At 45.8% G+C, this 25,398-nt stretch overlaps 1 protein-coding gene across 2 annotated transcripts in view; it reads left to right on the forward strand.

Annotated features, from left to right (window-relative positions):
• Nucleotides 1-25,398, forward strand: part of LRRC8A (leucine rich repeat containing 8 VRAC subunit A) — a 37,724-nt gene that overhangs the window by 8,526 nt on the left and 3,800 nt on the right. Inside the window, exons 1-2 of one of the 2 annotated variants that reach the window (XM_060270593.1) lie at nucleotides 15,896-16,472; nucleotides 17,636-19,799. In XM_060270593.1, coding sequence (XP_060126576.1) covers nucleotides 17,643-19,799 — 2,157 coding nt within the window. In that variant the 5' untranslated portion in view covers nucleotides 15,896-16,472; nucleotides 17,636-17,642. Of the gene's footprint in view, nucleotides 1-15,895; nucleotides 16,473-17,635; nucleotides 19,800-25,398 lie in introns of those variants that run through there. The other variant, XM_035113022.1, reaches the window with a different exon arrangement.

Raw genomic sequence — 25,398 nt, forward strand, 5'->3', positions numbered from 1 at the left:
TCTGCCCCACCCAGTTCCTTGCTCAGTTTTTAAATGTATGTTGAGATGGGGATCCAGTGTTGTGGATCTGCATTTGGGGTTGCTACCTTCCCTCCCCATATCAGTATGTCCGCCTTGAAACCCTAGTCTGTGGAATAGGATCATGGGAATGTTGTAGGAGAGAGGGGAACCCTCTTTAGCCCAAGGGCTGCCTTCCTTTGGGGGAAACCATGCACGACCCGTGTGCCAATAATGGCATGTGGGCCAGAAACAAGAGTGGTTGGAATACTAAAAGTAAATGTTACCTTATGTACAGTTTTTACATGCATTTCCTTCTGTCCCATCCAGGCATTTTCAGGGTTCAAAGGCACATTCAAGGCAGGCAAAAGCACTTGAGCATGCAAAGCAGGAGTGGCATGGTTTGGCACAGGGAGAGTCCATGCTGGGAGGGGTGGCTTAGAACTCCCTTTTCTCCCTTGCTGTCTGGGTAAAAGTGGTGACTTTAATGTCACAATTGCTGGAGTTTAGAACGCCTGTTAAATCTGCATTCTAGAATGCTCAGCCTCTGAGAAAATTGGAAATGGGTAGGCAAGCATAAATCTTCAGCATTTAAATACTGTTTTCTTAGCTAACCATCTAATTCAAGGCAAGCATCTCCCTAGGCAACTGACAAACAAGCTTTTAAGATTCCGTCAAATGCCTGAAGGAAGATGAAAGTCTTAACCTGGCCTCAGAAAGATGCCTGGGTCAGCACCAGCCGGGCCTCACTTGGGAGAACATTCCATAGCTGCTGGGAGGGTGGGTGCCAACAAAAAAGGCGCTCTCCCCTTTTGCAAACCTCAAAGCCTGGTCTGTGGTTTGTGGAGATATGCCCGTGAAGATGCGAGCAGGGTGGTGAGAAAGTTTTTAGCCTTGTTTTTCTGATGCAGCAGGTCATCTTGAGAGATGCCCATCCGGAGCGGAGGAATTCCATCTCCCCCCTAAAAAAACACAATGGGGTGCAAACTGATTTGTGCAGTGGCATATAACCTGAACGGCTTGCTGCATATAACATGGGTTGATTGTATTGGATGCTTTTTGCTTGGATATCCACATACTTTTCTTCCTCCTGGAAGGGTTGCTGTTACTTTCGGGTCTTCCTTGCGGTCTTCCCATTGGGGCATCTGGCTGGTCACTGAGAAAAGGATCAGGATGCAGGACTAGGTGGGCTGTTGGCCTGATCCAGCAGGGCTCTTCTTGTATCCTTACGTTCCTCTGTTTACCCCTCCCCCCATCTCTTGTGCCCCTTCTGCTGCTCCTTTCCCCTGAATTGAGTTTTAAGATTGTCAGCTCCTTGGGGCAAGGATCTGTACTCCTGTACACTTGTCAAATGCCACAACCCATGGGTGCTGTACAGGAGATAAACAGTTGTTATTTGGAGCACCCTATGGGAAGCTGCCTTCTACAGAATCAGACCACTGGCTCATGTAGTTCAGTACACTGACTGGTAGCATTTCCTCAAGCTTTCAGAGGGGGAGCTTTTTCTCGGGCCTTCCTGGATATGCTGCTGCTGGGGCTTGAACCAGGGACCTTCTGCATGCAAAGCAGATGCTCCGATGCTGAGCTGCGTTCCGTAGTTCCTTCGCTTCACCAGTTGCGTCAAACTGCCTTAATTGCAAACAATTCCTGGTTTGGTGCAGAGAAGCAGCCTCTGAACGTGATGGTTTTCATCAGCTCCATCCCGCTGCTGCAGCTCCATCCATAAACACCTTGTACCCTCCTCCGCCTGTCTCTTCTGTCCTTGAAAACACCTGTGTTCAGTCCCCTGCTAAAGTGCAAACGCTGGCCTTGGACAGGAAGCTTGCGGGACGTGGTGACTTTGCTCTTCTATAATTCATAAGGAGGCACTGCCTACCTGGCTAGCTGTCATCTTGCGTCACTCTCCAAATTTGCCCTGCTCTTGTGCAGCCTGCTTTCATGCTATGTCCCCACTGCTGCTTCAGCACATCTCCTGCATCTTCCCAGGAAGCAATGGAATCACACGCGTGCTAGAGCTGCAGTGTGCAGGGCTCCCTAGAAAGGGGGGTTAATTGTTAAACCATGCTGAGAATTGTAGCTCCATGAGGGCAGTAGGGGGGTCTCCTAATCACTCTCAGTACCCGTAACCAACTACAGATCCCAGAATTTTTGAATGGGAAGAAAGCTGTTTTAAAGTGACATGATAGTGCTTTAAATGTATGGTGCCATTGAAGTCCCTCCTTTCCTTCCATTGTACTGTATATCAGGGTCCCCAGCCAGAGTCAGGAGCTTAAATTTGTTAAATTGGACCACAGTACTGTAATGCGCTGTCTGCAGGGCTGCCCTTGAAGATGGGGGGGGGGGAAGGCTTGCCGCCAGTGCAGAATGCATCTGCTAGACTGGAAAGTGAGGCATTCTGATGGGACCATGTTTCACCACCCTGAAAGTGAACTAAGGATCTCATTTCAGGGTGTTAATATTTACTTATTTCTTTATTTAAAATACTTACCGGTATCTACCGCTTAATGTCTATAGATTATTGACATTAAGTGGCAGATAAACATGATGCAGAAAGGGTAAAAATCAGTTAGAACTATAAAATCAAGGCACTAAAATGCCTGTGGAATATACTAGCAAATAGCAATGGTTGTTTTCTCTTGCTCTGGAGGGTAGGATCCAAACCTATGGCTTCAAGTGACAAGGAAATAGATTTTAACTAAATATCAGGAAGAACTTTCTGACAGTAAGAGCTGTTCAACAGTGGAACAGACTCTCATGAGAGGTGAAGGACTCTCCTTCCTTGAAGGTGTTCAAGCAGAGGTTGGATGGTCATCTGCCATGTATGGTCTAGTTGAGATTCCTGCATTCCAGGGAGTTGGACTAAATGACCCCTGGTGTCTCTTCCAACTCTACAATTCCATGTTTCCATGATTCTATGAGTAGACGGGCCATTGGCCTGATCCAGCAGGGATCCTATATTCTTAGGACAGAGCAACAGGAGCTCACCCCGTCGCGGGGATTCAAACCGCCAACCTTCTGATCAGCAAGCCCAAGAGGCTCAGTGGTTTAGGCAGACCACAGCACCACCCACATCCCACAGCTCTGTCCCAGCTCCTGCCAGCCTAGCAGTTCGAAAGCACACCAGTGCAAGTAGATAAACAGGTACTGCTGCAGTGGGAAGGTAAACAGTGTTTCCATCACAGTGTTCCGTTGTGCCAGAAGCAGTTTAGTCATGCTGGCCACATGACCCAGAAAGCTGCCTGTGGAGAAACGTTTCCCTTGGCCTGAAGTGAGATGAGCGCCGCAACCCCATAGTCGCCTTAGACTGGACTTAACCGTCCAGGGGTCCTTTACCTTTTTACCTTATATTCTTATGAATTTCTGTCTGTTGTAATAACGGTACTTTGCTTAATGGCCTCCCATCCCAAATTGGAACCCCAAAATCTGAACCCATTTCTATGCTGCTGTTTGTGAGCCTTTGGGACGCCTCCTCCTGTATTTGCCCTCAAAACTATTGCAAGAAGATTGGGAATTTGCCTTTGCTGTGGTACTTCCACACGCACCCATTGTCTTTCATCTTTTCTTTGAGCTCTCCTGTTGCTAAGAGAAGTTTTCCTCAAAAGAGAGCTAGCATTACAAAGTTCTTTTCTAAAGTTACACCCACCCTCTCTATCTGTTTGTAACTGCCCTAGTTTTTGAGGCTGAGAGTTTTTTATTGGCCTCCTTCCTCTGTCGGGACAGAAGCAGCTTTGTGCAACGCCCCCCCTTTAAAAAAAGATTTCAGGTGGTGCTTTTGAGAAGCTCACTGGGGGCATGACTGCTAGAAAAAAGCAGCATTCCTGTTAGCTCCCGCCTATAGCAATATTATATTGCATAATAATGATTTAAAAGGTGATGCAGGTGTGCTATGCCAGGCTGAAGCAGTCTTAAGACCTGTAGATTCCCACCCCTTCAAAACACAGTATGGGGAAGAGAATATGTCTGAGACGCCCTTGCCTTTGCGTTTTCAGACTTTCTAACTTTCCGGAAGGGGAGGCAGGTAGAATAATATTGCTAGAGAGAACAAGTCTGTGTTTGTAGAAGTAGGGTGATCGAACATAATATACATGATTGATTAATATTGTAGTCTGTATGAAATTCCAGGGGGGAAATGCGTGAAGATTTTAGAACCTTTAAGTGGCCGCTTAAAGTAATACAGGGGGGAATTTTTTTTTTGCTGAAAAGGACAGCTAAATCTTACATTTAATATGGCTAGATTTGTTGTGAAATGTCCCAACTTAGAATAGCATTATGAGGACAATGGTTTAAGTTTCTTTTTTCTGTGAATGTATACTTTTGTATTGTACTATTTGGCTAGTTTTTTTAATGGTTACCCCCCTCCTTGACTGTATCCTGCATTTGGTTGCCTCATAAACTTGATTGATTAAATATTTCTGTTGGGTGTCAAAGAGTTTTAAGATTTTAGGCACCTGAGGGAGGTGGGGAGGACAAGTAAGCCAGCTATTAAATTTGAATAAGGGATTATTTATGTACGTATTTCATAAAAATTTCTATACCGCTTGATTGTAAAAACAACCTCAAAGAGTTTGTCTGTAAAAACAGTTGTTTAAAACCTTTAATAAGCTAAAAATGGATTAAAATGCATGTCAACATGCTACAGGTCTGGACAGGCTTGCCTAAACCAAAGTGTTTTTTAGCAGCCAGGGAAAAGAGTACAATGAAGGAACTTGCATGATGTCAATTGGCAGGGAGTTCCAAAGTGTGAGTGCTGCCACACTGAAAGATTTTAGAAGTCCAGATGTCCAAATCAAATGTTTAAGAGGCTAAATGAGATTACATCAAAAACAAGAAGAAAAAAGTATGTTCTATGCAGCAAATGCTAGTGGCATATCTGGGCCTTCCTTGGGTAGAAACGGTGACTGGAATAGACTTTTACGTAACTTCTTGGCTGTATTAAAACAAGAGACATTTTAATGGCTCTCTTGACCTTGAGAATATGAAGATGCTATATTAAGGAATATATGGAGGTGTGAGAGGAAATTGATTGCAATAGGCCAGGAAATGCTTTGCTGCCAGCTTTTCAGATGGTGGTACAAAATATTGAATGCTGTCCTATCTTTAAATATTGCTGCCTTTTACAAAAGCCTAAAAACTATTGCAAGGCACCATGTTTCCTGATTTTAGTTTATGTGGATAAGATTCTAAATTCCAGTACCCATTTTATTTAAACCAGGGGTCAGCAAACTTTTTCAGCAGGGGGCTGGTCCACTGGTCCCCCTAAATCAGGGACCGGACTATATTTTGAAAAAAATAATGAACGAATTCCTATGCCCCACAAATAACCCAGAGATGCATTTTAAATAAAAGCACACATTCTACTCATGTGAAAACACCAGGCAAGCCCTACAAATAACCTAGAGATGCATTTTAAATAAAAGGACACATTCTACTCATGTAAAAACACACTGATTCCCGGACCGTCTGTGTTGTGTATTGAGTCAAAGGATTTTATCTCTGTATTATTATTGTCTGTATTTGCATTAGGATAAAGTAACTGCCTTTTGGTTCCAGAGGGTACAGCTACTATTGGTTCATTTAAGCTGCTGTATTTGGATCCTCTGTCTTATTGGTTCCCTCCAAAAGGCAGCACGGTGATTGCCTGATATTGTTCCCTCCAAAATGTATCCCCTTCTAGCTAGTTCCCTGTCCCTATAAATGTAGCCTTCCTGCCCTCACAGTCAGTCTTGTTCACTTAAATAAAGAGCTGTTACTAGAGAACTGTCTCCAGCATGTTTTGTCAAGAGAGCTGAAATCACAAACCCCACGTCACAACAACTGGCGACGAAGGTGGGATCCGGAATGCTGAGGAGCGGTTAAACACAACCCTGCCTCAGAGTCCGGATTGCAGCTGAGAACAAGACTCACTGGCCAGCTGAGAAGACGACCCTGCCCGCTAGGACAATGGAGAGTCCAAGGGTATTGGAGCCCTTCCAGCCATCAGAACCCCACACCTGGGAAGACTACGTCGAACGCTTCGAGTTCTTCGCAGTGGCTCAAGGGATCACCGATGCCAGCAAAAGAAGGGCCACATTCCTGAGCTACTGTGGGCCCGAGACCTTCAAGCTAGCCAAGGCATTACTTGCTCCAGCGAAGCTGAGTGAGACATCTCTCCAAGATATTCTTGCCTGCCTAACAAGCCACTTGGCGCCTACTGAGACCAAGATGGCCCGGCGGATGGAGTTCCATAAGAGGCAGCAGCATGCTGGGGAGTCTGTATCCGCATTTCTGGCTGAACTCCGGAAGCTCGCTCAGCACTGCGGCTTCCAAAATCTGGAAGAGACTCTCCTGGATCGGTTTATTGGTGGTCTGAGCAGCAAGAAAGCCAGAAGACGCATCGTGGCTAAAGAAGAGGTTACCCTTGCTTCAGCCTTGAAGGAGGCCACCGCCATGGAGAATTATGAAAGAGAGGAGCTTGATGCCAGTCGCAAGGCCACTAAGCCACAGATAGAAGTTGCGCATGCCATGGACGAGCTAGAGGCTACTCCGAGCCAGAGCCCAGTCCGTGGGGTCGAGTTGGTGCGTCAGGCCTGCACAGTGCACAAAGATCGCGGAGGCAGTTGCCCAGGTTGTGGCGGAAACCATGGGCGGAAGAGTTGTCGTTTCAGGGATGCTATGTGCCGGATGTGCGGGAAGACAGGTCACATCGCCAGGGTCTGTAGATCGGCGGCGTCAGGAGCAACAGGAACACCTATACTGGAGCATCGCAGACCGCCCACAGCAACTCATTTTCGAAAGGACTGCCACTACATAACGGAGATCAACGGGAGGGCCGTGCAGTTTCCAGCGCAAGGCAAGGCACACGTCAAGGTGAAGATTGAGGGTCAGCAGTGCGACATGGAGGTGGACTCTGGATCTGCATTCACCATTGTGTCGGACCAGACCGCGAAGACATTCTTCTCCAGGGGTAAGTTGCCCCCTCTGGAGCCCTTCCCGGCAACCTTGCAGTCGTACTCAGCAGGCCGCATCCATGTTATGGGAATGTGTGCCGTGAGAGTACAGTTCCGGGACAAACAGGCTGTACTCAAACTGGTGATTGCGAAGGGCAGTCGCCCCAGTCTCCTGGGCACTGACTGGTTCCCCGCCCTGGGACTGAGTATCTCAGGGCTTAATTCAATCCAAACCTGCCCTGAGATGAGTGAGACATTATGCAAGGAATTTGCTGGTCTCTTTAATGGAAAACTGGGTTGTTATAAAGGGCCCCCAGTTGACTTCGAGTTGGACCCCGGGGTGGCCCCAATCCGACTCAAACCAAGGCGAGTGCCATTTACACTGCAACCCAAGATCGAGGCAGAGCTGGATAAATTGGTCAAGCAAGGAGTTCTCTCACCCGTGGACTCTGCTAAGTGGGAGACTCCAATCGTCACACCCCTTAAAGCAAATGGGGAAGTCAGAATATGTGCAGATTACAAATGTACTATCAATAAGGCACTCAGGGGAAACTCATACCCCATTCCAGTCGTATCACATCTGTTGGCTAAACTGGCTGGGGGCAAGGTGTTCGCCAAAATTGACCTGGCACAAGCTTACCAACAGCTGCCAGTAACCCCACAATCAGCGGAAGCACAGACTATTGTCACACATAAAGGGGCGTTCAGAGTTAACAGATTACAGTTCGGAGTTTGTGTGGCCCCAGGGATTTTTCAAGGGCTCATGGAACGCCTGTTAAGGGGTCTGCCGGGGGTCTTGCCATTTTTTGATGACGTTTTGATTGCTGGAAAAGACCCACAGGAACTGGTTGCGCGTGTCCGTGCAGTGTTGCTCAAGTTCAAGGAGGTGGGGTTGCAACTGAAAAAAGAAAAATGCAGTTTTGGGGTGCCAACTGTGGATTTCTTGGGGTTTAAAATTGATGCATCAGGCATCCACCCCACAGATGCTAAGATTAAGGCCATCATCGAGGCACCACGACCACAGAACAAGACGGAGTTGCAGTCATTCCTGGGACTTATTAACTTTTATCATTCATTCTTACCCCAGAAAGCTTCGGTAGCTGAACCATTACATAGACTTTTGCAGAAAAAGAATGTGTGGCGCTGGGGGCGGGAGCAGCAGAAGGCTTTTGACTCCTTGCGAGAAATGCTGAGTAGCAGGAGCGTCCTTGCTCATTATGATGAGTCGAAGCCGCTGGTCCTGGCATGTGATGCCTCTCAATACGGCCTGGGGGCTGTGCTGAGTCATAGGGAACCGGATGGGTCGGAAAAGCCCATCTCTTTCTATTCCCGTACGTTGTCACCCACGGAGCGCAACTATGCTCAAATTGATAAAGAGGCACTAGCAATTGTGTCAGGAATCAAAAGGTTCTATGATTATTTGTACGGTCGCCATTTCTCCATTGAAACGGACCACAAACCACTGTTAGGGTTGTTCAACCCAAACAAACAAACGCCACAAATTCTCTCCCCCAGAATGTTGCGTTGGTCAATATTCCTGAATGGGTTCCAGTACACCTTGACCCATGTGCCGGGGAAACAGTTGTGCCACGCTGATGCGCTGAGTCGATTGCCCCTTCCTGGCGGGAGCAATGAGGATCCTGCTCCGGCGGAGCACATTATGATGCTAGAAACACTTCCTGGGGCTCCTGTAACAGCTACTGATATAGCTGAGAAAACGAGGAAAGATGCTGTTCTCTCCCGTGTGCTCACTTGGGTGGGGAGGGGGTGGCCAGGTGGTCCGCATGAAGAAAAATTCAGGCCTTATGCGACAAGGCAGCACGAATTGTCCATGCATAAGGGTTGTCTCCTATGGGGAGATAGGGTGATCATCCCAGCACCACTGAGAAACAGGGTTCTTGAGACGCTTCACATGGGACACCCGGGAATGGTCAGGATGAAGTCGCTAGCCCGATGTTATGTGTGGTGGCCTGGAATGGACCAGAACATAGAACAATGGGTACGAACATGCAAGGCATGCCAAGAGGTGCGGCCAGAAGTGGCCAGAGCACCAGTCCACTGGTGGGAGCAGTCCAGGACTCCCTGGAGCCGGCTGCACATAGATTTTGCTGGGCCATTCCAAGGGAAGGTCTTTTTGGTTATCGTTGATGCATATTCCAAATGGTTAGAAGTGGCGATGGTCCCTAGCATGGCATCAGCTGCCGTAATAAAGGTGTTGAGGCAGCTGTTTGCAACCCACGGGTTACCTGAGACCATTGTATCAGATAATGGGGCGGCTTTTGTATCCCAAGAATTCAGGGCATTCTTGGCTGATAACTTCATAAGAGGGGTCACATCCGCGCCCTTTCACCCATCCTCCAATGGGCAGGCTGAGCGCATGGTAAGAACAGCCAAAGAATCCATTGCGCGCTTAATGGAGGGTAACTGGTCGGCTCGCATTGCACGAATGTTATTTTTGCAGCATGCGACGCCGTGTACTGCGACGGGCAAGTCGCCAGCTGAGCTGCTCTTAGGTAGAAGACTGGTAACGGTGCTGGATTATGTCCACCCAGATAAAATGCCAAACCGTAATTCAAGAGCAACCCCCCAGGCTGAGACTGACACAACAAGGTATCTCGCCCCTGAAGATCTGGTCTGGGTGAGGAACTATTCACGAGGTCCACTGTGGGTGGCCGGTGTGATCACCCGGGCTAGTGGACCTGTGTCCTATTATGTGACCTTGGAAAATGGGCAAGTTTGGAAGAGACATATAGATCGGCTGAGGCGCCGGGCGCTCAGCAGGGAGGAGTCAGATAATTCATCCCTGGCTAATGACGCACAGCTGCGAGACCAGAGTGAAGATGGCCCAGAGGTGCAGTCACCAGGGGCTTCAGCAAATGAACCAGGGTCTGCTAGTCCTCAGGATGACGAGGTACAGGTAGGGGACCCTGAGATGTCTGGGACTCCATCTGTTCCTGACGAAACCCCTATAGCAGCCCCTCCACCACAGGTAACACCCAATCCAGAACCTGCAACACCTGTTGTCAGGAGATCAAGTAGAAGTTGTAGGACCCCACAGTACCTGAGGGATTACGTCTGCTGTGCTCACTAGGGGGGGAGGGGTGTTGTGTATTGAGTCAAAGGATTTTATCTCTGTATTATTATTGTCTGTATTTGCATTAGGATAAAGTAACTGCCTTTTGGTTCCAGAGGGTACAGCTACTATTGGTTCATTTAAGCTGCTGTATTTGGATCCTCTGTCTTATTGGTTCCCTCCAAAAGGCAGCACGGTGATTGCCTGATATTGTTCCCTCCAAAATGTATCCCCTTCTAGCTAGTTCCCTGTCCCTATAAATGTAGCCTTCCTGCCCTCACAGTCAGTCTTGTTCACTTAAATAAAGAGCTGTTACTAGAGAACTGTCTCCAGCATGTTTTGTCAAGAGAGCTGAAATCACAAACCCCACGTCACAACAGTCTGTGGGCCGGATTTAGAAGGTGATTGGGCCGCTGGGCCTTAGTTTGCCTACCCATGATTTAAACCATGCTCTCTGCAGGGGGGTTTACAGACCATAGCAGGTTTTCCTGAGGCTAGTAGGCATTCCCCCCCCCTTGATTCAAAAGAGTTTTGTCTTGAAGCTTCTAAGTCCTCATAGCGGAAAGAGACAAACTTGCAAATGTGAAAGTGATGCCTGCCAAAAATTAAAACCATTATAGAAAATGGATATTACAGTGGTTAATATTTTGCACTTGCGTATTTGCTGTGTAATTCTAGCCACTTGTGACTTTCTGTTTCCCCCCTAGATTGCAGCTTCATGTGCAGTGGAGGCATCTGCCATAGGCAACGATACCCATAGTTTATATCCTTATAGCTGCTACTGATATTTAACAGGCGCTATTTTTTGGAGCCTGTTAAAAATATTTTGTTTAGGCAAGCCTACCTAGATATTTAGAAAGTTGATGTGAGCTTTCGTATGTTTTTAGTATGTTATTTTAAGTTTTCTGAAATCCTTAAATTATTGTTGTTAATGTTTCTTATTGATAACTTTATCAACTTACCTTTTTCTTGCAAACTGCCTGGAGGTTTTTCTTTTTACAATCAAACGGTATGTAATTTTTATGAAATAACAAACAACTGTATCTACCATTCTTGCTTTTGTATTCAGGCTGTAATATGGATTAGAATCCCGAAATCCTTCCCATACATGTTCTGTGTGTGGGGAAGGGCCATAGCTCAGTGCTAGACCATCTGCCTTGCATGCTAAAGCTCCTGTATTCCCCGTATTCCAAGTAACGCTGGGGAAGGAAACCCTAAAAATCTGCTGCCTGTCAGTGCAGACAACACTGAGCTAAGTGGCTCGATGGCCTGCCTTGCTGTAAGGCAGCTTTCTGTGTTCTTATGAAATGATGGTACAAATGTCTCACCACTTTTGGCTATAACAAGGTGGTTATAGACATCCGTTCCATACTTGAGAATAAATCCCGTGAAGCTCAGCAGGGTACTTCTGAGTAGGCATTTATCAGGATTGCACTGTAAAAGCTTGTTTGGGATAACTAGTCTGAGTTAAACTATCTTCAGTGCATGTTTTCTGTGTAAGCAAGACCGTGTATTCTTCCACCCCACTCCCCCATGGGTCTAATTATTCAAAGGTTTTGCAGATTTCCTGGCCTCACAGCTCCTTTGGCTGCAGAGGGAATTCGTTGGGGTCCACTCCTGGGCTCTGCCAAGGAACAGGAGATAGATTTAAGAGTTGGTATATTATTATTATTATTATTATTATTATTATTATTTATACCCCACCATCTGACTGGGTTTCCCCAGCCACTCTGGGCAGCTTCCAACAAAATATTAAAATAAAACATTCTATTAAACATTAAAAGCTTCCCTAAACAGGGCTGCCTGTATAGAGAACAGGTAATGATGGTGTAAGCTTCTGTTAACATTTCTAGAGTTTTCAAGCAGCAGTTCGCATTTGTATGCTATGCTGCTTGGACCTGTGATACCTTTTCTGGGCTCTTTGTACTCAAAATATCCTCCACACAAAAAAAGAAAGATGCTTGTACAGTTGTTCCATCTTTCTGTCTCTTTTGCTCCACCATCACTTTAATGAACTGCGGTTGCCAGGGTGAGCCAGCAGAAATGAGAAGTCTTTGCCATCCAGTTGTCATCTCAAATCTAGCAAAACAACATCACACAAGCCATGCAGTGCCTCTTTGTCAGAGGGCTGGAGAGGTGGAGGCCTTGCTTTTTTGCTGGAGGAGGAAAATTTTGCTGGATCCACATCCATCCCTTAACTTATTGTCATACCTGGAAGCCCTGCCTGTAGTAATTATTCAGCTCACCACCACACCCCTTTTTCAGCAATGCTAGCTTCTGAGGCTGATGGACTGTGCCGGGTGAAATGAATTTCTGTATGATTGCTCAAAAAGCAAGGCACCCAATGTATCCTGGCCATTGCATGATGACTGTCAGACAGGAAAATCTTTGCCAAATGAAACAAATCCAGCATGGATGGTTTTTAGAACTAAAACTGTTTGTAAACCCAAGTTGCACACCAGGCAAGAAGTGTCTTTTGGCACACACTTTCTTGAGCTTTTTGTTTTAAGCATTTGTAGTCCATTTTAATAATAATAATAATAATAATAATAATAATCACCAGCGTCTTTGATTTCTTATTTATCCTTCAGCATAAGGTCCCAGGGCAGGATACAGCAAATTAAAAATAAATAAATATTAAAAACAGTTTAGAACATGGCTTAGATGCGCAGTCTGGTGCATGATTTATCCTTGTCATATAAGGTGCCTACGCTTGTGTCAGTGGATCTCAGCAACCCCTGCAAAGGGAAAACTTTTTTTGTGTGTCTCATCATGCACAAGTTTCCTTGGCAACCTCCCTCTTGGTTACCTATAGGATCACTTGTCTTGTAGATGGCTTAATGTCAGGGCCATCATCTGCCCCTGCCTCTCTGTCTGGCAGAAAAACAAGCTCAGCCTCCCAAGCACACAGTATCTTGCATAGGTGCTGATTTAAACATTCTGCAGGTGTTTGTGTGCTTTAAAAGTGAAGGTGAGCTGTCTGTACTATTTTTGTTTTTCAGCTGTTGAGTGGAGAGGCTATTACAGGCACGTACACTCTCTCTTTGCTTAGTCCCTAAAATCCGGCCCTAAAGCAATTTGTTTTGCTTCCAGTGAAGTCATTAAACGTGTGGAATGACTTCTGCGTGCACAACAGAACTTTCATTCTCCCCACTCGCCTAAATATTCTCTGGAGCAGGCATGTCAAACCTGTGGCCCTCCAGATGTTTTGGCCTACAACTCCCATGATCCCTAGCTAGCAGGACGAGTGGTTGGGGAAGATGGGAATTGTAGTCCAAAACATCTGGAGGGCCACAGGTTTGACATGCCTGCTCTGGAGGGTTGGGGTGAATCCAGGTGTGGGGAAACTTGGTTCTCCAGATGTTGCTGAACTACAGGATGATGAGAGTTGTAGCAGAGCAGCATCTGCAGGACAAAAGGTTCCCCACACCTAACTTATCCAGTAAAACAGCTACTTACTGCTAGCCCCCAAGTGTCACACCCATTCTAAAATTTATTGCTATGTTTGTTCTTATATTGTCTTGTTCAGTGCTACTAGAAAAAAAAACATTTTGTTGATGTGAGCTGATTGGAGTTAGAAGGGTTGGGTGTAATGCAATAACTCTTTGCAAAAAGTGAATTGGTTTTTACTGACACTTGTGTGCAATGAACCTGGAATCTTTTGGTAAAGGGGTGGTTAAGGAGTAAATTATAAAACATATAAAAAATCCAGAAGGCAAAAGGTTGATGGAGAACTGTCACAAAATTGGCTTGTTTTATGATTAGAGAATTAACAGTTCTAGCCCTTGTCATTCAGAGCCTGGGGTGTGGGTTGGAAAGTTTTCCAGCTTGAAAAATTTCCACTGCTTCATTTTTGCATTGAACCCCACCCCTTTCTTAAGCTCATCAATAACAATGGATGGAGGCCAGTTGCGGATACTGTACAATGTAAGGCCGGCTTGGCAGTATCAAAACTGTATTCCCCACACCCCCGGTTGATTATTCCTGGCAAGTATATGACTCAGCACACAATGTGCAGTTCTTGGGAATATTAAAATTCATTAGTCTGCTAAAACTCTACATTACATCTTCTTTGCTTAACACCTTTGCATCATTTAAGTAATATCTTCTAATTTTTACAAGTGTTCCAATAAAAACCAATATTCATTGTGTAACGTTAAGCATTGTTTACTTAAGAACCTGAGAAGAGTCCTCCTGTCTCAGGCCAAAGGGGGCCCATCTAGACTAGCATCCTGTTCTCACAGTAGCCAACCAGATGTCCCAGCCGCAAATCTCAAGTTGTGTTTTCCACCACTTGGTATTCATAGATACACTGCCCCTGGGCATGGAGGTTCTGCTGTCACAGAAGACTTCCATATGGAGAGATGTTGGACCAAAGCTCCATCTAGTCCAACATTTGTTCTCACAGTGGCCAGCTAGATGCCCCAATGCGAAACCACAAAGCAGGACCTGAGCACAAGCACTCTTCCTTCCTATGGTTTCCAGCAACCGATGTTAAGAATCATTACTGAACATGGAGGCAAGCACTGCTAGCCACCATTGGTCAACAACTCCTCCTCCTCCTCCTCCTCCTCCTCCTCCTCCTCCTCCACCATCATGAATTTGTCCAGTCTTCTTTTAAAGCCAGCCAGTTTGGTGGCCATTACTGTGGGAGCGAGTTCCACAGTTTAACTATGTGCTGTGTACTAATTCCTCTCAAAACATTTCAGATTGCATACTAATATATTGGGGGGTGGGGGAGAGAAAAATCAACAGGAGTTGTCTTTTTTTTAAGCTTTGTTTATCAAAAGCAAGTCAAATAAACATGCTAAATTAGATCACTGTTTAGGACCGGAATAGGAAAATCTATGGCCCTCCAGATATTCAACTCCCATCAGCCCCCATCAGCATGGCTAAAGGTCAAGAACGATGGGAGTTGTCCAGCAACATCCGGAGGGCCATAGCCTCTCTGCCCCTCTGGGGCATGAGAAAAAAAATTTTATGACGTAAATTACCTTGTGCAGATTACCCTAATGATTTGTTTTTGTTTGAAAAACTGCCATTGCTGTTCAAAGCTCAATTAATTGGTTCTGTTGGTGGATCGGACCTTGAACTATTGTGTGTGAATGTGAGCAAGTTGTGCTACAAAGGGATATTTGTTGAGTGTCTTAAGTGAGTAGGTTGTTAAGCAGAGCTGACATCAAACAGAATGTGGGTAAGGGTCAAGTGAGGATTTCTGAAAGGCTAAGGAAGAGCTATTGAGTTCATAGAGCAAACATCAGAGCAACCAACCAACCCAACCATTTTTCAGTAGTATATAGGGGATGTTTGATCAGGATATGGGATTAGTTTCTTGAGGGAGGGAGGGAGAGAGAGAGAGAGAGAGAGAGAGAGAGAGAGAGAGAGAGAGAGAGAGAGAAACACCCATCGAGTAGGTTATTTATTCATTTTCATTAAAAGCATTCCCAAAATACTTAATACAGTATATAAATACATAAGTGGTATACAAAAAGTTATGGTTATATCCAACCATAGTCCTGCTCTGAGTGCACCCATTGAAATCACTGGGCCTAAGTTTGCCATGCCCATTAATTTTAATGGGTGCCCTTAGTAGGAGTACTTGTTGGTATCCTTCTATCTCAAGGGACAATGGAGTGCACCTCTGGAGGTGAAGTTGAACTGCTGCATTAGCAGCACTGAAGTGGCCTCTCCTGTGTGCAAACAATGGGTATTCCAAACAGTCAGGAATGAAGGAAAAGGGCATATTGGATGTTTGCCTCCTTGTACTGAGAGTTTAAAAGGTGATAGTTTCAAAAAAGGTTTTTTTGTTTGTTTGTTTATTCACTTAGTAATATTTATATCCCATCCTTCATTGAAAAAGATCACATTCTGATAAAACAATACAAATGGACATGGTTCATAATCTCAGAATATTTTAAGAGTCCTGGGCTGCTCAAAAGACAAGACACTTGGCTTCACTACGGTGATTTGGCCCAAAGGAAAGCAGAGCAATATGTTTGGCACTAGCTTGACTGCAGGATTTGCTGGAAGGAAGCGTACAAGGCGCCATCCAACTATCTTAGGGTTGACACCCCCCCCCCCGGCCGATTGTAATCTTGTGAAGAGGGACAGTTTTGTTTCAATCAGTTGTATGCAAACCTTTCCAGGAACCTTTTTGACTGAAGAGGGGGTTGCAAATATCTCCAAAGATATTAATTTTTAAATACAGTAAAGCATTATATTGTAGAGAATAGGATAGAACCACAGAATTGAAGAGTTGGAAGGAACCCCATGGGTCATCTAGGCCAACCTCCTGCAATGCAGGAACAGAGTCTTGACATTTGCTTGGTTGCAGTGTCTCTGTGCGATGCCCATACCAGTTTATCCAGATGTGGCTGTGGGCCCCAGGAAGGTTGGCGTCTCCAGAGTGGACTGCTTCTGGTTACCCTCCTGTGAATCTTTCTCTCTTGAGTCCTAGCAGAGGAGCCTACTGCCAGGTGGGAGTGGCCACGGCCAGGAAATAATCTTTTGATTCCCATCTCCTTTGCGTTTCCTTTTGCTTGCTGAGCTCATGGAAATTAAAAAGAAAATGAACAGCCAATGCTTTGGAGTCATGAAATTGCTTCTTGCACAGAGGCCCAAGTGACTTTATCCTTAGTGCCTATTCCTTTGCACGCATTCGCGTCCACACACACAAAGCCCCCACCACAAAACTTTGTGATTTATACACATGCACTGCATTCTGTCTTCTTCTTCTTCTTCTCAATGTGGTTTTGCAAATGCCAGGTGAAAGTTTTGCATATCTCAGTGGCTCTATGCTTGGAACAAAATCGGCTGGTTAATGTATTTCGCAACAGTTCTCTGCATTGTGAACAACCGGTTTTCCTGCTTCTTGGAGGAGGACATAAAAAACCCAAAACCACAACCTCTGATTCTTTGGGTTGAATCCCACAAAATTACACTTGCAGTAGACCCGTTATAATGAATGTGCCAAAGTTAATTCCAGCCCCAAATATCTGAAAGACTGCCTCCTTCCCTGCAAGACCCTCCTGGGTGCTAAGATTGGCAAAGAGGGCCTTCTTGGTAGTTCCTCCACCTGCAGAAGCTCTGTGGGTGCCACCTCGGCAGAGGGAGCTTTCTGCGGTGGCACCTAAGTTATGGAACTCCCTCCCCCCAGAGGTGTGCCTGCGACCTTCTTTATACAGCTTCCTCTGTACCCTGGCCTTTGATACCTGTTGTCTCTGTTTTTAGGATCCACCTTGTTTTTATGATTGCATGCTGTTTTAAATTGTTTTCATACTTTGGTTTACTGTTGTAACCCGCCCTAGAACCTTACAGTGAAGGCCCCCTCTATACAATATATTTAAAGCGCTGGTTGCTCTAGCCACTTTTGCCTCTACCCCACCCACCTCTGGCATGTGGCCCCCAAAAAGTTGATATAAAGGGAATGCTGCCCTTGGACTGAAAAATCTGCCTCTCCATCCCCTGCTTTTGTGCAGTTCCATTGACTGCATGTACAGTATCTATGTTGGAACTAAATGTACCTTATCCTTCTGTTGTAACGTAACCCTAACCACCTCGTAGTCAGTTTGGAAATGTGCTGTTCTTTGTTGGTAACATCCTGCCTCTGTGTTTTTGTGTCCTCCTTCCCCCTTTCCAGGTGAACCATGATTCCGGTCACAGAATTGCGCTACTTTGCCGATACCCAGCCGGCGTACCGCATCCTAAAGCCGTGGTGGGACGTTTTTACAGACTATATCTCCATTGTGATGCTGATGATTGCGGTATTTGGTGGGACGCTGCAAGTCACCCAGGACAAAATGATTTGCTTGCCTTGCAAATGGGTCACCAAAGACGCTTGCAACGATTCCTCCAGGGACTGGCCAACTGCAAGCCTGGACACGAGTTATTTTAACTCCTCTTTAGTGGCAGCCATGGAGCCAGGGCCAACAGGGATCAAATACGAACTCGACAGGCACCAGTACAATTACGTGGATGCTGTGTGCTATGAAAACTGCCTTCATTGGTTTGCCAAGTATTTTCCCTACTTGGTGCTAATGCATACACTGATCTTCTTGGCCTGCAGTAACTTCTGGTTCAAGTTCCCACGGACCAGCTCTAAGTTGGAGCATTTTGTCTCCATCCTACTCAAGTGTTTCGACTCCCCATGGACTACAAGGGCCCTCTCTGAGACAGTGGTGGAGGAGAGTGACCCAAAGCCCACCTTTGGGAAGATGAATGGCTCCATGGACAAGAAGTCCTCCACAGTTAGTGAGGATGTGGAGGCCACGGCCCCGATGCTACAGCGGACAAAATCTCGGATCGAGCAAGGAATTGTGGACCGGACGGAGAACGGCGTCCTGGACAAGAAGGAAGGCGAGCAAGCCAAGGCACTCTTTGAGAAGGTCAAGAAGTTCCGGACACATGTGGAGGAAGGAGACATTGTCTACCGCCTCTACATGAGGCAAACCATCATCAAGGTGATCAAGTTCATCCTCATAATTTGCTACACCGTCTATTACGTCAGCAACATCGCCTTTGATGTGGACTGTAAGGTGGACATTGAGAGCCTGACAGGCTACCGCATGTACCGTTGTGCTCATCCTCTTGCCACCCTCTTCAAAATCCTGGCGTCTTTCTACATCAGCTTAGTGATCTTCTATGGCTTGATCTGCATGTACACCCTCTGGTGGATGCTCCGGCGGTCCCTCAAGAAGTACTCCTTTGAGTCCATCCGGGAGGAGAGCAGCTACAGCGACATCCCTGATGTAAAAAATGACTTTGCCTTCATGCTACACCTCATCGACCAGTATGACCCCCTCTACTCCAAACGATTTGCTGTCTTCCTCTCCGAAGTGAGTGAGAACAAACTCCGGCAACTGAACCTCAACAATGAATGGACGTTGGAGAAGCTGCGCCAGAGGATCACCAAAAACTCCCAGGAGAAGCTAGAGTTGCACCTCTTCATGCTCAGTGGCATCCCAGACACTGTCTTTGACCTCCTTGAACTGGAGGTTCTGAAGCTAGAACTCATCCCTGATGTCACCATCCCACCAAGCATTGCTCAGCTCACCAGTCTCAAGGAACTGTGGCTGTACCATACAGCGGCCAAGATAGAGGCCCCAGCCCTCGCCTTCTTGAGGGAGAACTTGAAATCTTTGCACATCAAGTTCACGGACATCAAGGAGATCCCTCTTTGGATTTACAGCTTGAAGACTCTTGAAGAACTCCACCTGACCGGGAACTTAAGTGCTGAGAACAACCGGTACATTGTAATTGATGGCTTGAGGGAGTTGAAGAGGCTCAAGGTCCTGAGGCTGAAGAGCAATCTGACAAAGCTTCCCCAGGTGGTGACAGACGTTGGGGTGCACCTCCAGAAGCTCTCCATCAACAACGAGGGCACCAAGCTCATTGTCCTCAATAGCCTCAAGAAGATGGTTAACCTAACAGAGCTGGAGCTGATCCGCTGCGACTTGGAGCGCATCCCCCACTCCATCTTTAGCCTCCAGAACCTCCAGGAGATCGACCTCAAGGACAACAACCTCAAAACCGTTGAGGAAATCATTAGCTTCCAGCACTTGCACCGCCTCACTTGCCTTAAGCTGTGGTACAACCACATTGCCTACATCCCCATGCAGATCGGCAACCTCACCAACCTGGAGCGCCTTTACCTGAACCGCAACAAGATTGAGAAGATCCCCACCCAGCTCTTCTACTGCCGGAAGCTTCGGTATTTGGATCTCAGCCACAACCTCTTGACTTCGATACCAGCAGACATCAGGCTGTTGCAGAATCTGCAGAACCTGGCTGTCACAGCCAACAGGGTAAGAGAAGGGGATTGAATGTAGTGCGGGGAGCACAGAAGCCATTTGGGCTGGGTGTGGTCTCCCAATATCTTTCGTACAGGGCAGGCCCTACCATTAGGCAAGGTGAGGCGACTGCCTCAGGTGGCAGATGATGTAGGGCGGTGGCAGCCTCCTGGCTTTTCCTCCCTGTTAGCTACATGGCATAGGTTTGCTCCTCTAAACTTGGCTACAACAGGTGGGTTATCGCAGAGTCATTGCTGCCATGTTAGATTCTAGTTAAGGTTGACCAAAGGAGCACTGCATGCATGGATTGGGCTAGGGCACATTCTTCTGACGGTTGTTCTGAACAAGCTGCCAATTAGGGAGGACTGCCTTGAACTTATATAGGGATTTTAAACACACCATACCAAGAGTCATAAAACATCTACATTCTACATACATCAAGAAAGGTAACAGGTTATTATGGGGCGTAAACACGCATGGCTCCATACTGATATCAACTTCCCAAGTTTCCCAAGCCATTTGGCCTCAACTATCATACTTTTAAATTTTTTCTTGTTTGTTTGCTTGCTTGCTTGCTTTATTAAATTTGTATACCACCCTATACCTATAGATCTCAGGGTGGTTCACAACATAAAATTACAGTATAAAAAACACAAAATACATATTAAAAATAAGAATAGAAGCAAACCAATAAGCTCCCCTTTCCACAGCACATTTAAATGGGCATCTAATGACAATCAGCCAAAGAGGTTAAAGAACCCTTTTTGTCTGGTGCCTAAATGAAGGCGCCAGCCGAACCTCCCTGGGGAGAGCATTCCACAACTGGAGAGCAACTACAGAAAAGGCCCATTCTTGTGGTGCCACTCTCTAGACCTCTCCAGGAGCTTCAAGGAGATGCTGCATTTACACCCTAGTGTTAACATTAAGAAAACATCCTGGCTGGCCATTCGTGCCACTTTTAGGATCAGATAAGATTACATGTTTATATCTTGGAAAGGAAAGCATGAGGGTTGCAAAATGCAGGCACACAGGAATTATTCATTTGATGCATCCTGTCTAAAAGTTAAATGCAATTAGCATTGAAACAAAAGCAAAATCTATATCTAATGTCTAACCAAATTTCTACATCAACATCAATGGACAGGGCACTTTTTTTTTGGTCCTGTCTCCTCTGTCATCTTCTGCAGCATCACCCCAGCCACGTCCACATGAAACTTTCCTGACTGAATCGGCTCTTGACAGCTTGATTTCTTCTGTAATTGTTGCAGTAGCAAAGACCTGTTTTTTGTTCTTTTGATTGACTGTTCCGCACACAGGCACTGTGTACCCTTTGGGTGTGGACTTCTTGTTAGGGAGCTTAAAATACAAAGCGGAGGAATGCTACTTACAGGGGTGCAACATGACCATACATTCTTGGAGTATTTGCCTAGCACTGGGCCATTGTTATCAGTATTTGCCTAGCACTCAGCAATTGTTTTCACAGTATTTGCCTATCACTGCAGAAGCCAAATCCTGTGCTTTGATGAACCTCCTGGACCCTGGCTTACCCTAAATAGTGTATGATTTATCAGAGCAGCTCTGCTGCTAGGCTGCTGTGGTTCTTTTTTCCCCAAAAGGCACGCAGCATGTTACCTTATATTGACTTAGACCCAGATTGGGGTTGAATCATGACAAGACAGAAATACTGTTTTGGGGGGACATGGGCTGGCCGGCTGTGGGGGACTCTTTGGTCCTGAATGGGGTAACTATGCCCCTGAAGGACCAGGTGCGTAGCCTGGGAGTTAAATGAGGCACAGCTCCATCTGGTACAACCGCCGAGGCCCCACCTGTCTGTGAACTGTCTCACCAGAGTGGTGCATGCCCTGGTTATCTCCCGCATACTGTAATGCACTCTATGTGGGGGCTACCTCTGAAGGTGACTCAGAAACTACATCTATTCCAGAATGTGGCTTCTAGTATGTTTCTGAGAGAAAGTCAAAGTGTTGGTGCTTTGGCCTTGGCCCAGCATACCTGAAGGAGTGCCCCCACTCTCAATGCTCAACCTGGACACTGAGGACCTTATCGACAGTGGCACCCTCCCATCAGATGTCAAGGAGATTACACAACTTTTAGAAGATATGTGAAGGAAGCCCTGTATCAGGAAGTTTTATATATTTGATGTTTTACTATGCTTTTAGATGTATTGTAAGGTGATATTATTATTATTATTATTATTATTATTATTATTATTATTATTTTCTGTATTGTCCATACTGTCATGTAGCAGCTGTCTAAGCTTTTCAGAAATGGGTGGGGGTTTTTTTCCTACCTAGAGATGCTTTTGGGGATTGAACCTGGGACTTCTGCATGCAAAGCAGGTGCTCTACCATTGAGTTACAACCCTACCCTCAAATATTAAGCATGACCCTTTCCCTAAAAAATAAGTAAGATTCTAGTTCTCATAGTTCTGAATATAAATGGCTGAATTAAATAGGAATGCCAGAAGCTGCCCGAGTCACATCCTTGGTCCATCTATCTCAGTATTGTCAATAGTGATCGGTAGCAGCTCTTCAGGGTTTCAGGCAGGGAACCTTCCCAGCCTTACCTAGACATGCCTTTTGGGATTGAACCTGGGACCATTCTACATGCAAAACAGGTGTTCTGCCACTAAGCTACAGCACAAGAAGACAGATTCCCTGCTCCAAGGATCTCTCGCTACATCTCTTAAGGGACAGAGAACCAACCCAACCTTTCCACCACTTGGTAATACATAGCAATTTGGCTTCCCCTAATGCTGCACATACCGTTTGGTGGCAAACGGTTTCCAGTTTCAGTAATGTGTAAAGGTCTGCTACATTTTTTTCTTTTGCATCTTCGCCTTGCAAGGGATCTTGGCGTTCCGAGACGGAGCCCAATAGCTGCTGGGCTTTTTCCTTTCGTTCTATTTTCAGAGTTGGAGAGCATCAATTACTCCTTTCATTCCAGTATACTTTTGGTGCAACCTGAGAGCTTTCTGCACTTGGCATAAACTCACTTATTTAGTCTGCAAAGAGCTTCCTGAATCACTAAATTAAGACTTCCATCATGCAGGCAGGACTGTTACCATCTGCATCTGCAACCTTTTTCTTTCTCTCCCTCCCCAAGCTGCTCTCCCCCCCCCTAATTTTTAAAGCATCCACTCTGTGAAGACAAAGCCAGCTCGCTGGTGGGGTTTTTGTTCTGTTCTGTTTCTGCATATAGTAGGTTTGAACAAAGGCATTGGTATTACAGCTGTGTTGAGCCCCTTCCTCACCAAATGGGTCAACATGGCTAGCTGCATGCTTGCTTAAGTATTAATTTCTCTCCCTCCCTTGCCTCCCAAACCTTTGCTCTGAAGGTTGCCTTGAAGAGAAATATGGTTGGCCACTATGAGAACAGGATGTTGGACTAGATGGGCCATTGGCCTGATCCACCTGGCTCCTCTTATGTTCGTGGTCTGTTGTACTAGTGTAGAAGGAAATCTAGAAGCAGTTCGCTTGCCCACCTCTCTTTAAGCTGTCTCCTCGCTAAAGCCTCATCTGCACTATACATTTAAAGTGGTATTTTCCCCAAGCCTCCCTGGGGATGCTGCCAAGGACTGGACCTAGGAGCTTTTGCCTGAAAAGCAAGTGCTCTACTACAAGTGCCTTTTCCCTAAAAAGTCCTCATACTCTGAATAAACACTTGAATTACATAGGAAGCTACTTCATAACTAGGACCTTCTACATGTGAAGCAAATGGTCTACGGTTGAGCTCCTTCCCTCTCCTTAATAGCACAAAGCCCTATGTTTCAATGTATGCCGTTGATTCCCTCTTGTGAAATACTGACAGTCTGGAAACATCCCTCATCCTCAGTAGCTTTGTTGTTGTTTAGTCGTTTAGTCGTGTCCGACTCTTCGTGACCCCATGGACCATAGCACGCCAGGCACTCCTGCCTTGCACTGCCTCCCGCAGTTTGGTCAAACTCATGTTCGTAGCTTTGAGAACACTGTCCAACCATCTCGTTCTCTGTCGTCCCCTTCTCCTAGTGCCCTCAATCTTTCTCTAGTGCCCTCAATCTTTCCTCAGTAGCTAGCTTATAAGAAGCCAAGAAGCAGGGCTGGGTCCCATCACCTGTTAATGGCTTCTTGGTTTTTGTTTTCTTGGAAATAATGTGTTGATCTCATTAGCTCTATGACAACAAAGGAAGCAAGTTGGAGAGCCATGGCTACTGTGGATAAATTAACAAGTTCCCCTGCTTCTCCACCCTGAACAAGATGCTTCCTGTTTTCTAGTGTGGTTTTGTTTTCTTAGGAACACTGTTTATTAATAGAGAGTGATTTCTCTAGGGCAGATCTTAGTTAGCCACAGGAGTGTCATGGCGGGATCTCCCAGAAGATATTTCTGTGGTCTGAGATTTAAAGAACTGTTTGAATCAAGAGCATAGTTGCCTGCAGAGGAAGACTTGCTTGGCTGAACATCAGAGCTTTTCTGGATCAGTACAGCTGCCCCCACCGCCACCCCCATGGCTAACCAGATCTCTCGTGAATTTTAGACCTTGGTTTTCAGCAGTCATCGTTTTCATGCATTGTAACTACTCCTTTTGCTGTTTTATCATGGTTACTCGAAGCATCCAAGCAAAAATTCACTTAACGCCCTGCTTAATGTGGGATCTGCTGAAATCTATGCAGTTGTGACAAAGTCATTCACACTTAATTTTTTTTTTCTTTTTTAAAATAAAAACCTATACGCTGCTTGATTGTAAAGAAACCTCAAAGCAGTTTACGAAAAAGATAAAACAATAAAATTGTCAGTAAAAAAAACAACCCACCAAAATTTGTTAGCACCTTCAATAAATTAAAATCAGCAGTAAACTAAAAATGGGTAAATCATGCAACAGCATTCTAGCTACCCAGGTATGTTTTGTTTATGGGAATGTAAGAATGTCAACCATCCGATTGCAGGATATTGCTTCGTAAGCTATAAATGCTTACCCTAAAAACATGCCGGTTTTTGGATAGAACGAACAATGGCCATTGTTAGTAGTTTCAATCACAATAAGGTCAACTTTTGCATGTGTCAGCCGAATGGCTAAGATGGCATTTTGCCAACGGGGAGGTCACTGTGGGGATTGGCTGGCAGGAGATGGAACCTCAAATCATTACTGATGCATAGGACAAAGGTATTATTTATTCAGCACCTGCCCATCAGAGCGAAGCTGTCCTAGTCACTCAGAACAACTGCTTGCATGGTCACCTTCTGATGAACTGCCAGGTTCTGCCTCCAGAAATGTTGCTGCAGAAGCATGGCAATTACGACACTGCAGTGTACCTACTCTTAGCCCTACAGTACACCAGGATAAACTGAAGCAGCTCACATATGTTGTTCTTCTTCTTTGGCGACCACTCGTAGCCGAGTAAGATTGTCTTCCATAAACACTGTTTTAACAATGAGTCCGTAAGTGACTGTGGGGGCCAATTCTGGATCCACACATCCTTCCACAGTGGGGGCATAGGTTCCTGGGCGGGAGTTGATCCCGGGGGTGAGGGTTTGCCAAGCGTGCCTTCCTCTTAGCAGGTTTCTCCCTTGTGTCCTGAGTTTGAGTGTCTTCAAAGCCCATGACACCTTTGGTAAAGGC

The sequence above is a fragment of the Zootoca vivipara genome, chromosome Z (genome assembly GCF_963506605.1).
Source record: "Zootoca vivipara chromosome Z, rZooViv1.1, whole genome shotgun sequence".
NCBI classification, from domain to species: Eukaryota; Metazoa; Chordata; class Lepidosauria; order Squamata; family Lacertidae; genus Zootoca; species Zootoca vivipara.